This window comes from Oryzias melastigma, linkage group LG14 (genome assembly GCF_002922805.2).
Source record: "Oryzias melastigma strain HK-1 linkage group LG14, ASM292280v2, whole genome shotgun sequence".
Classification (NCBI taxonomy): Eukaryota; Metazoa; Chordata; class Actinopteri; order Beloniformes; family Adrianichthyidae; genus Oryzias; species Oryzias melastigma.
The window spans coordinates 6,604,168-6,617,112 of NC_050525.1; the positions used below are offsets into that span (position 1 = coordinate 6,604,168).

General features: G+C 43.8%; 1 protein-coding gene across 1 annotated transcript in view; it reads left to right on the forward strand.

Annotated features, from left to right (window-relative positions):
* Positions 1-4,846: 4,846 nt before the first annotated feature.
* The window catches only part of LOC118599619, a gene marked incomplete at its 5' end in the record, with an annotated part of 29,897 nt that continues 21,798 nt past the window's right edge, over positions 4,847-12,945 (forward strand). Inside the window, 2 exon segments of the mRNA XM_036215171.1 lie at positions 4,847-4,911; positions 5,425-5,979. Of these exon segments, the coding sequence (XP_036071064.1) occupies positions 5,530-5,979 (450 nt within the window).

The following is a 12,945-nucleotide window of genomic DNA, read 5'->3' on the forward strand; positions in this document are numbered from 1 at the left end:
AACACTTATCCCTTACCTCTGTTGCAGACTGCTTTTGACCAGTTACAGGGGGCTCAATTTTTCACCAAATTGGACCTCCGGAGTGCCTACCATCTGGTCCGCATAAGAGAGGGGGACGAGTGGAAAACTGCATTTAGCACCCCAAGTGGCCACTTTGAGTACTTGGTTATGCCTTTTGGGCTCACCAATGCACCTGCTGTGTTTCAATGTTTGGTAAATGATGTGTTCAAGGACATGATTGGCAGGTTTATGTTTGTGTATCTGGATGATATCCTTATTTTCTCTCCAGATCTCGAGACCCACGTGCAGCACGTCCGAGCTGTTCTACAGCGCCTACTTGAGAATCAGCTGTTCTGTAAGGCGGAGAAATGCGAATTCCACACCACACAAACCAAATTTCTGGGTCATGTGGTTTCCCCTGAAAGCGTGCAGATGGACAGTGCTTAAGTCAAAGCTGTTCTCGAGTGGCCTGTCCCTTCTGATCGTAAACAGCTCCAGCGCTTCCTGGGATTCGCAAATTTCTACCGGCGCTTCATCAGAGGCTTTAGTGGCGTGGCTGCACCACTACATAGACTTACATCAGCTAAGGTGCGTTTTGTCTGGGATGAGGGTGCCGAGGAAGCGTTTACCAAGCTGAAAAGACGTTTCTCTACAGCCCCTATTCTGACTCAGCCTGATCCCTCCAAACAATTCATTGTGGAGGTGGATGCGTCTGAGTCTGGGGTAGGAGCTGTCTTGTCACAGAGGGCGTCTGATAACAAAGTCCATCCCTGCGCGTATTTCTCCTGCAAGCTCACTCCTGCAGAGAGAAACTACGACATAGGGAACAGAGAGCTGTTGGCAGTAAAGTTTGCATTGGAGGAGTGGCATCACTGGTTGGAGGGGGCTGAACTACCATTTTTAGTATGGACTGACCATAAGAACTTGGAGTATATTCGAACAGCCAAACGCCTTAATCCTCGCCAGGCTCGGTGGGCCTTGTTCTTTGGCAGGTTCAATTTCACCCTCTCATACCGACCAGGAAGTAAGAACATCAAACCAGATGCCCTTTCACGTCAGTTCCAACAGGTGGAGACTGAGGGTGCTTCAGAGGCGGCCAGCATCGTACCTCCCCATCTGGTGCTGGGCGCTTCTCGTTGGTCCCTGGAACGCAGAATTAAAGCGTCGGTTCCTGATGTTGCTGGAGTTCCTGCTGGATGTCCTGCTGGTCGTTTATTTGTACCTGCCACTCTTCGTCCTGCAGTACTGAAGTGGGGTCACTCGTCCCGCTTGGCGTGCCATCCAGGGGTTACGAGGACTGGTTTCCTGGTGGCTCAACGGTTTTGGTGGCCTCCATGTCCTCGGACATAAGGGCGTTCGTCTCCTCGTGCCCAGTGTGTGCCAGCGTAAAGACCCCCAGGACTGCTCTCGCAGGCCTCCTGCAGCCTCTACCTGTGCCCTCCAGACCTTGGTCCCACATAGCCATGGACTTCATCACTGGACTACCCAGTTCTAGAGGTAACACTGTCATTCTCACCATTGTCGACAGGTTCTCTAAACTGGTTCATGCTGTGCCCTTGCGAAAGTTGCCATCGGCCAAGGAACTAGCAGCACTGGTGGTTCGGCATGTGTTCCGGTTGCATGGTCTTCCCCTGGACATAACATCTGATCGTGGACCACAGTTCGTCGCCACCTTTTGGACCGAATTCTGCAAACTCCTCGGGATCAAGGTCAGTCTGAGTTCTGGATTCCATCCTCAGACCAACGGCCAGGTAGAGCGCTTTAACCAGGACCTGGAGACGACGTTACGAGCTATGTGTGGAAAGAACCCCAGTACTTGGTCCAGCCAGCTTCCTTGGATAGAGTACTCTCACAACTCTCTAGTGAACTCCACAGGGTACTCACCTTTCCAGGCAGCATATGGTTACCAACCGCCCCTTTTTCCTCACAAAGAACAGGCTGTCTCAACTTCGAGTGCAGCTGCCTTTGTGAGGAGATGCCAGCGCACCTGGAGGGGTTTCCGTCAGCGGCTGTTGCGGAACCAGGAGCGCTTCACCGCTGTGGCCAATCGCAGAAGGACTGCTGCTCCTGACTACAGGGTAGGAGATAGAGTCTGGCTCTCCACCGCTGACGTACCACTGAAGGGGGGTTCGAGGAAGCTGATGCATCGGTACATCGGGCCATATCCCATCGTCAAGGTCGTCAATCCCGTGGCCGTCAAGCTGGATCTGCCCCGCACCCTGCGTATCCACCCAGTGTTCCACGTGAGCAAGCTGAAGCCTGCAAGACGCTCTCTCCTCCAGTCTAACCCTGCATCCCCTCCTGCACCTCGCTTCGTGGATGGCGGCCCTGTCTACACCGTTCGTCAGCTCCTTGCCTCCAGGAGGGTTGGTCGAGGCATCCAGTATCTTGTGGACTGGGAGGGATACGGTCCTGCTGATCGTCAGTGGGTCCCTGAGCGCCACATCCTTGACCGGGAGCTGATTGCCTGCTTCCATCGGGATCACCCGAACCAGCCTCGTCGTCCGTCTGGAAGCCGGACTTTGTGAGGGGGGTGATGTTACGTCCAGCAGTGGTTGCCCCTCCTCCCTTGCTCTGACCTGATTGCCTCAGCTGCATATTATTTTCTCATTAGTGTTTCAGGTATTTAAGTTATGGTTTTCTGGTGTTTCTCTGTCGCAGAGTCCTGTTTGCTTTCTATGTTTTGGAGTGCTATTAAACCCTTTCCACCGTTTCCCATCTGATTTCGAGTCCTTCCTGCATCTGGGTTTCCTCCTGTTTGCCCAACCGTAACATTTAGAATAAAAAATAAATGTTTTATCACAGTTCGGGTGGGGGGGGGTCATTAATAGCAAATAGTTATAATAAAAACGTATGTTTTAACAGAAATATTTTCCTGTATGAAAATGTGAATGAAAAGATAAATTAAACTTTTTTAACATTTGAAAAAAAATATCACCATAATAACTCCAGAATCTACAGCATACCACATAAGAAGTGAACCAGTTTCTGGAACATTATTTGTTACTTTGTCACAGTCAATGGACATAAGAATTTATTTTTCTGTTGACATCAGCATAAATGCCTTGAAGTGGTCCTGACTGAGCATGCTCCAGCCTGTTTTTAATGAACTTCAGAATGGAGACGGTTCTCTGACATGAAACTTGTGACGTGACGCGCAGCAATAGACAGACTGTCTCCTTTTTCTTTTTTCATGGAGGTTCTCCTCTAAATTGGGTGTTTAAACTCCTGATTTTAAAGCGTGTCTTCTCCCCCTCACACTCTGTGGATCAAACAGCTGCCGAAGAATAATCCAGTCGGACCGAACCATTTTCAATTTAGAGGAGGGGGGTCCGGTGTCGATGTTTCCAAAACAAAATATATAAACATCGTTACCTTCACATTAAAAATAAAAGTATTTGCGATTATATATTGGTTATTGGTTTACTGAAATAATGTTTTCTGTTGTGTCTTTTTGTCATCATTCGGGACCTCCGTGCCCCCCTTCTCAGTCTGGGCTCCTAGAATCAGCCGCTCCGTAAGAAGAAGAAGAAGGGCGTTTCTCCCGTGTTCGTTTAAAACGAAAGTTTATCGCAAAAGACTAATTTCACTATCGAAAAAAACTAACATCGCAATAGCGATAATTATCGTTTTATCGCCCAGCCCTACTAAACAATTGATCGAAGAACTGTTAGTGACCATGATATACACAGAGAGAGAGAGGAAATATTTAATTAAACCTCAAGAATTGCAATGGAAAAATATTTAACGGATGAAAAGAAACGGAGAGAAAGAGAAAGTGCGCGCTGGGGGGTTACACGTGCAGCAGCACACGAGCCAAACAGAGAGAGAAAACATCAACACAAAATGTAAAGAAAATTAGAGACATTAGAAAAGAAGAAAAAACTGGAACCATTTGACTTTTCTTGATAATGTGAAGGAACAGAGTCTGCAGGAAATCATTCTATATATGTAAATAAATATATATATTTTAAATATTCTATTTATATATTCCATAACCAACAAACACCTGAGAACTGAGAAACAGATCCTCAAAGCTGAGACTCTTGTCTTTCTTTATGCTATTGTGAATAAAAGTCTGTTGCTTTTTTACACTTTGATTTGTATTTTGGGTTGTGGTTGCAGAGTTGTATGTTGTTCACTTCAAATGTGTTTAAAAGGATGTATCCCTACAAATGAAGGGTGGTTAAAAAAAAATACTGTCTAATATTTCAGATGTGACTTTTGATCGATGACGTCATCAATAATCACTGATCTACTAGCATTAGCGCGGAGCTTCTAGAGCTTGAAAATACATAACAACAGCGGCTGTTTAAAAAGGTCACATTACAACATAAAGTCATTACTTATATTTAAATGTAAACATCTGTGGTTCAGAGCGCACCAAAGTGAAGAAAAGAGCTTCTCAGCGCAACGCAAATTAGAGTACTCTTGCAATGGTGGACTTTGGACCCGTCTGTTTGGAGGGTGAAATTTAAAAAATAATAATCTGGGCACGACTTCGATTTCAGCTGCCACTTCAAATTAAGGGGAAGGGAGAAGGGAAAACTTCAGATTGGACCTAGATCTTTCGTCAATTTACGTCTTTATTCTGTTCATCCATTCATCTTCAAAACCTGCTGATTCCCTTCAGGGTCTCAGGGTTGCTGGAGCCAATCCTGCTACTGTTGGGTGAAGGCGAGTTTCACCCTGAGCAGACTGTCAGTCTGTTGTGCAGTCTTAATTTGAACAACACTCTTACATTCACACTTAGGGACAATGTAGAATCAGCTGCTAACCCATGAATCCTGTTTTTTTACTGTGGAAGGAAACCAAACTTTCCGGGGAGAATCCACGTATATGCAAGAGGAGAACGTGTAAACTCCACACAGAAAGAACAGCCAGGATTTGAACCAGGACCTTCACTGTGAGGTAAGAGCGCTAACCATACCTCCACCATGCAGCCCTTCATCCATTCTGTGTGTTCACTTTCGGCTTATCCCTTTCGGGGTCACCACAGCGTAACAGCACCCACTGTTTCTCATCAGTGATTTGGCAGAGTTTTTACACCGGATGCCCTTCCTGACACAACCCTGTACTTGAGGGGCACAGGGACCCAGTTAGGCAGCAGCGTCAAGGGTCTTGACTAAGGACCCAATCTGGGTGGAGATCAGTGGACAACCGGGGGAATTGAACCCAGGGCTCGATCCATTCTGTTCTTCATAAATGTTTCTTTGTTACTAATGTTTTGTTATATTAAACATATGGATTTTTTTTAAATAAAATTCATTATTATTTGTTATTCACTCCTGTTGTCAGAGTTTTACAGAATTTCTTCATATGAAGGCATTACAGAACCCAAACCAGTTTCTTCGTTGTGGATTTACAGTCTTTGTTTACGGATTAAATCACCAACATAATCTGCATTTTCTCTGTTTGCTGTAGAACAGTTCCAGGTTGACAGAATCAGACGCTCTTTTTTCCAAAACAACACATCAACCCACAGTCAGGACCTGATTCTGGTTCATCTTCATCTTCATTCACCTGAACATGGAGGAGCGACCAAACAGGAGAGGATCCATGGAGAAATATGTAAAAAAAAAGCATTTGAAGCTGCCTCAGCTGAAGGAAGCAGCAGGAGAAATTAGCCTTGATAACCAGTACATCTACAAAGATGACATCCCAGAGTATCCTCAACCTCAGTTTCAGGTCAGTTTTCTGAAACATGACACAACAGCAGCCGGCTTGAAAGGAATCCGGCAGAAGGGAGGCTTTAGAAATCCATATAGAGGACCTCTGGTTTGGTTTAGTCTGTCTGTGAGAAATGAAGATATAAAAGCTGCAGAGAAGAAACTGATGGAGGAGAAGTACTCCGGTATGAGCGGGGAGATCGGCCTGAAGAGGTTTGCCACCTCTCCAGTCTTTTCACCAAAATCCCGGTATGGAAACTTCCGCTTCACCTTTCCCCTGGAGGAGGTGCTAAAGGCATACAGTGAGCAGGTAAAGCTCTGACCATACAAATAAATACATCTTCTGGAATGTTTCATAATACCAGCTTTGGTATTAGCTATTTGTTGTTCACAGATTCTGCAAATTATCCTCCTGAAGATATAATGTCTGTTATCCTCATCATAGATACACTTGAACTGTGAATGACAGAAAGTAAACAAAGAAAACAGGAAATCACAGTTTTAAACAATTCTTTCGTGTGATGGAGTAGAAAATAGGAATTTAAACAAAAACCTCAAGACTTTGTAGCATGATCCTGGTTTCAGTGACAGAAGTCAAAGGTTTCCTATAAGTCTTAAACAGATTTGCACTGTAGCTGCTATTTTTGGTCCATTCTTCCATGCACATCTTCTCCAGAGCTGTGATGTTCTTTATTGGATTAAGGTCCAGAGACCAGATAGAACACTCCAGAACCTTCAAATGCTCTTTATGCAGACACTTCTTAGTTTTCTGGGTTTGGTTATTTGGATCACTGTTGTGCAGGATGATCAAGTCATATTTTATCCTCAATGTTCTCACTGATGGAACATTACTTGACTGTTTTGTTGACCGTTTTTTGGAAATCTCACCATGAGGATCAGTCGTCCTGTCCTCTTTGGATCAAAGTAAATCAAACAATGATGTTCCTGCCCCCATGCATCACAGTGGGTATGGCGTTCTTTGGATACAACACAGTATATTTTACCCTCCAAACATGGCGAGTGGAGTTTATACCAAAGACTTTCATTTGGTTTCATCTGACCACATGACCTTCTCCCAATCCTCTTCTGAATCATCCAGAAGGGTTCTGGAGAACTTTAGATAGAACTGGACATGTTCTGGTTTAAACTGTAAACAGGAAAGAAGTAGAAAGCTGCCTGATGAAGATAACACCAGAGGTCATAGATTTTTTTAGGAATGTTTTCCATGACTTTTCCTAAACTTTTCACTTGATTTCCAAAATTAAAAACAAACACATTTCAGTCAGACTATTGTAGTCAGTGCTGCTTAATCAAACCAAGGAACATACATATACAGTATATACAGTGCCATGCAAAAGTATTCGGCCCCCTTGAACTTTTCAACCTTTCGCCCCATTTCAGGCTTCAAACAAAGATATAAAACAGTATTTTTGTGATGAATCAACAACACATGGGGCACAATCATGAAGAGGAGCTGATTTTATAGGATATTTCAAACTTTTTTTGACAAATATAAACTGAAAAAGTAAGGCGTGCAAAATTATTCTGTAAGGTGATTGGAGTTTGTCTCTATCAGTTTTGCAAATCGATAGGCTGAAATTTTTGCCCATTCCTCCTTGCAAAACAGCTCGAGTTTAGAGAGGTTGGATGGAGAGCGTTTGTGAACAGGAGTTTTTAGCTCTTTCCACAGATTATTGATTGAATTCAGGTCTAGACTTTGACTTGGCCATTCTTGATTTTGACTGGGAGGCAGTGGGGTTGCTGGTAGACGGGGGTGATGTGATGAAATGGTGGAGTTCTAGAAATAATGTGAGCAGCTGCATTCTGGTCCAGTTGGAGTTTATTGAAACTTTTTTTAGGTTAACCAGAGATAAGTGCATTATAGTAATCAAGGCATGAAGTGACCAAAATGGAAGTGGAGTGGCCAGTGATGGAGGGGAGAAGACGATTTATATAGCGCAGGTGACAATAGGTGGATCGAGTGATGTTAATTATATGGGGTTAAAAAGAGACTGAAGTATCAAGGATAACACCCAGGCTCTTTACCTTGGGGGAGGGCGAGACTGAGGTGGAGTCAAAAGAAAGTGTAAAATTTGAGCTTTTAGGAAAGGTGGATTTAGAAGACACAGGTAATAATTCTTTTTTACTGCTGTTCAGTTTAAGAAAGATTTGAGTGAACCAGTTTTTAATTTCAAGTAAGCAGGAGGTTAGGGAGGAGAGTGGGAGAGAGGAGTTGGGTTTACTGGAGTATTATACTGTAGCTGGGTGTCATCCCCGAAACACTCACCTGAGCACAGGTATCAGCTCACTTTAGCACTAACCGTTTGTGTGACAGAATGAAAGTCTTTATCTGAATGGGTTTGTATGATGGAGTGTGTGAGCTGCTGTTATAGTTGAATTGAGTACATGTATAGTATATGTATAGTATATGTGAGTATGTTTAGTTTAAATGTAGAGACTATTTTGGCCAACAAGTGTGTGTGTAACTATAGAGTGTGTGTGTAGACAGGCCCCGCCCATTCTAGTTTATCACCTAGTCCTGGTTGTTTTATGATGTTGCTTCCCTCTGTTGCCATCTTCTTCCATCCATCCATCTTCTTGACCGCTTCTTCCCTTTCGGGGTCGCGGGGGTGCCGGAGCCTATCCCGGCCACTGATGGGCGAAGGCGGGGTACACCCTGGACAGGTCGCCAGTCTGTCACAGGGCCTCAATCACACACACATCCACTCTCACATTCACACCTAGGGGCAATTTAAAGTCACCAATTAACCTACGAAGCATGTTTTTGGACGGTGGGAGGAAGCCGGAGTCCCCGGTGAAAACCCACGCATGCACGGGGAGAACATGCAAACTCCACACAGAAAGGTCCCAGCCGGGATTTGAACCGGGGCCTTCTCGCTGTGAGGCAAGAGCGCTAACCACTGCGCCACCGTGCAGCCCCAAACGGGGGCCATAATACTGAAAAGATGCCTCTCTATATGTTTTTGTTTTAACAGATGGAATTACTAAAAGACTAGTGCCAGAAGATCTTAGAGTCCGCGAGGGTTCATATTTGACCTAAAGATTTGACAGATAAGAAGGCGCTTGGCCGTTAAGACATTTAAAAACCATTAAAAGGATCTTAAAATCAATCCTGAAGCTTATGGGGAGCCAATGCAGGGATTTTAAAATTGGAGTGATATGAGCCCGTTGTCTGGTTTTTGTGAGAACTCTTGCAGCTGAATTCTGGAGAAGCTGAAGGTTCCTAATTTTCGTTTTTGGAAGACCAGCAAGCAGGGCGTTACAATAATCAATTCTACTCATAATAAAAGCATGCATCAGCATCTCCATATTAGCAAGAGAGAGAATCGGGCGGACTCTAGCCAAGTTTCTAAAATGATAAAAACCTGTTTTAACTTGTTGTTTAATGTGAGGGATAAAAGTTAGCTCAGAGTCAAAAATAACACCCAGGTTTCTGACTGTTTCTGAACAGCTTAATGAAAGTTCTTGTAGTTTCAAAAACTGTTTCTCTCTCTTGGCCTCAGGACCGATAACTAAAATTTCAGTTTTTTCCTGGTTTAGCTGCAGAAAATTATTCGCCATCCTTAATTTCACATCTAAAATACAATTAAAAAGTACTTCTACTGGCCTTGTGTCATCAGGAGACATGGATATGTACAGCTGGGTGTCATCAGCGTAGCTGTGAAAGCTGATGTTGTGCCTCCTGATGACATTCCCCAAAGTTGAGCATAGATATTAAAAAGCAAGGGGCCAAGGATGGAACCTTGAGGCACACCACATTCAATACTGTGGACCCCAGAGAAGCACGTGTCCCTGCTCACCATGAAGTTTCTCTCAATGAGATAGGAGGTAAACCACTCAAGGACAGTCCCTGAAAGTCCTGTTTTTTAGTCTGTTTATCAGGATCAGGTGATCAACAGTATCAAAGGCCGCACTTAGATCTAAAAGAACTAACACTGAGATCTGACCTGAATCCAATGCATATCTAATATCATTAACCATCTTTACCAGGGCCGTCTCGGTGCTGTGGTTCACTCTAAAACCTGACTGGTTTATCTCAAAGATGATTTTACTTAAGAGAAACTCATTAAACTGAAAAAAAGAAGCTTTTCTGAAATCTTGCTTAAAAATGGCAAGTTAGACACTGGTCTGTAGTTATTAAAAACTGTTGGATCTAAATTTGTCTTCTTCAGTAATGGTTTCACCACTGCACTTTTAAAGGCAGTGGGAAAAACACCTGTTTGAAGAGAGCAGTTTGTAATATTTAAAATCTCGCTCTCAAAAGATCCGTAAAATGATTTAAAAAGTGATGTGGGGATGGGATCTAAAAAACAGGTTGTTGGATTAACTTGGGAGAAAACTCGACCAAGTGTTGCAGCATCAACCAGGTCAAAACTGTCCAGTGCTTCCTCAGGTAAGATCAAGTCATCATTTTCAATAAAAGGACTTCTCTGGTCGTTTAAAACGCTTGATCTTACAGAATCAATTTTGCTCCTGAAGTGGTCTGCAAAGTCCTCGCACAATGAAGCAGAAGCTGGTATTGTGTTTCTGTTCACATCGGGGTTGATCAAAGATTCGATTGTGTTAAAGAGGACTCTGGGATTATTTTTATTTTCAGAGATGATGTTCGCAAAGTATGAATTCCTAGTCTGTTTTACTGTTCGGTTATATAGTTGTAGTTGATTTTGATATAGTTGATAGTTAATTTCGAGCTTGTGTTTTCTCCAAAGTCTTTTAGCGGCCCTGCACTGTCCCTTCAGTTTTTTAATTTCCTCAGTTCTCCAAGGGGGTGTGGATTTGATTCTGATCTTTTTAGATTTTAGCGGAGCAACTGAGTTGAGACTAGATTTCAATTTATTGTTAAAACTTTGTACAAGTAGGTCACAGGGGGCTGGTAAAATTATTGGAGAGTGGGAGCGAACAGCTGAAATAAATTTTCCGACCACTTCAGGAGTTAAGTAGCGTTTCCTCACCATTCTCACAGAGGTCTCTTGTTTTCTAAAACCAGTTATGTTAAAAGGCACACAGTAATGATCAGATTCCGCCAGATCAACAATGGGTAAACCATGACTGATGACAAGGTCAGGAGTGTGCCCCCTGTTGTGAGTCGGCTGCATGACATGTTGTTTAAAGTCCAGAGAAGTGAGCAAGTCCATAAACTGAGTGGCGCAATAGTCTGTCTCACTGTCCACGTGCAGGTTAAAATCACCTGTTATTAAAATCATATTAAAGGAAGTGTGGACAGATGCTAAGAACTCAGAAAACTCCTCAATAAAACAAGTGTTTGATTTTGGTGGTCTATACATGTAATGCATAAAACTGGAGGGCCGTTAAAAACAAAGGCGTGGTGTTCAAAGCTGGGGTACTGATCTAATGAAATTTGCTTTACTGCAAATGAGTTGGACATTATAGATGCAGTACCACCACCCTTTTTGCCCTCTCTGCATGAAAAAACAAAACTAAAATCAGGGGGAGAGGCTTCTGTGAGAACAGTGGGGGCTTCCGTGCTCAGCCATGTTTCAGTTAAAAAGACACAATCAATGTTATAGTCTAAGATAAAATCATTGATAATAAATGTTTTGTTAGAAATAGACATAACATTATAGAGTGCCATATTAAAAGTGGAAGGTTGATTGTTTTTGGCACTGCTTCCTCAGGCTTTGTTGCTTCCTTTAGTGAGCGAAGGCTGTTAATAATTGGTTTCCTCCCAGCTCGTCTCCTCATCGAAGACCTGTCTGTGACAATGGTTGTAATGGCATAGGCTGGAGGGGCAACAAGATTTGGAGGGGAAGCAGTTTGGGTGGCTGAAGCAGTTTGTGGAGAAATGTGGGAGGATGATGCCAAAACCAGTCAGTCTTTCTGCACAGAGATGTTTGTACGGAAGAAGTTGTGGTTTGGACTGGTGTGGACGTGATGGGGGCAGGTGAAGTCAGGACACAGTGTCTGATGTTTGCTGTTAAAACGTTACTACCCAGTAAACTGGGGTGGATCCCATCCGTTTTGTAAAAAGATTATCTGTTCCAGAACAGGTTAAAATTGTCAATGAACAAAAATCCATTCAGGCTTGAAGAAGACAGGAGCCAGGTGTTCTGGCTCAGCAGCCTGCTGAAACGGCCCTGGCCACAGGAGAGGGAGAGGAGGGGCCCTCGAAATAAAAACAGTAAATGGGCATGATTTTAAAAAATTAAAAAGTTCAATAAAAGCCTTCTTAGTTGTTTCAGACTCTCGATAAGAAGTGTCATTAAAACCGACATTTAAAATCAGTCTCCTCACAGAGGAAGGAAAGGAGCACAACAGTTCTGGAAGTTTCTCCAGAATATCCAGCACTGTGGCTCCGGGTAAACAGTGAGTCACTGCGTTAATGAAGCGGACCTTCCTTATAATGGAATCCCTGCTTATTGCCGTCGTCGGGGAAAACAGAGGAGGAGGAGACGGGGGAGCAGGTGAAGCGCTGACAGGTGTACTTGCGGCGGAGTCCGCGCCGCTGTGGCCGATGCAGAAGGAGCCGGAGAATCTGTAGCCAGGCTTGCAAATCGGTCAGAGAGACTCAGGATTGGGGGCTTTTGAGTCTCGTCTAAACTCCTTCTGGGCCTTCGGACAACCACATCTTCATCTGGCGAGTTGTGTTTGGGAGTGGAAAATGATGAAGGCCGTGGACAGGTAGAAGGATCCCATGGAGCTGTGTCCTGGAGTGCGGCGTTGAGTGAGGTAAGCCTCTTCGACTGCGCGAAGGAGACATCCATAAACTTGGAGATAAGTGAGTCCTTCATTTCAAGCTCAGCTCTTAAACGACGGATGTCTTCTTTAAGTTCAGCGATTATTCCAGCAGTTTTACCCAGAAGTTCTGGGTCCAGATTCGTTGGTTTTTGTCATGAAGTTTCCTCCTGACTCACCGCTGCTGTGCGACTCTCCGCCATCTTGCTTTAGCTGAGGACTTGCTTTAGATGAGGACTGAGAGTTGAAGGATTTTAGCTGGATGAACTGAGTACGTGCCAAGGAGGATGAGAATTATGTTAAGTGCTGAATCTGCAATGAGAAGAAGGTAATTTGATTTTTAGGAGAGCAGTTTCCATGCTGTGGGCGGGATGGAAACCAGATTGAAAGAGTTCAAAGAGACTATTATGTTGAAGATGCTGTTATAGTTGAGAGGCGACTGCTTTATCAAGTACATGTATTTTTGAAATGATGGGCAAATTGGAGATCGGACAAAAGTTGCTAAGTTGCCATTGTTGGGTAGCTGGAAGGTAGAAAATATGTAAGACACAGAGGAGTCAAA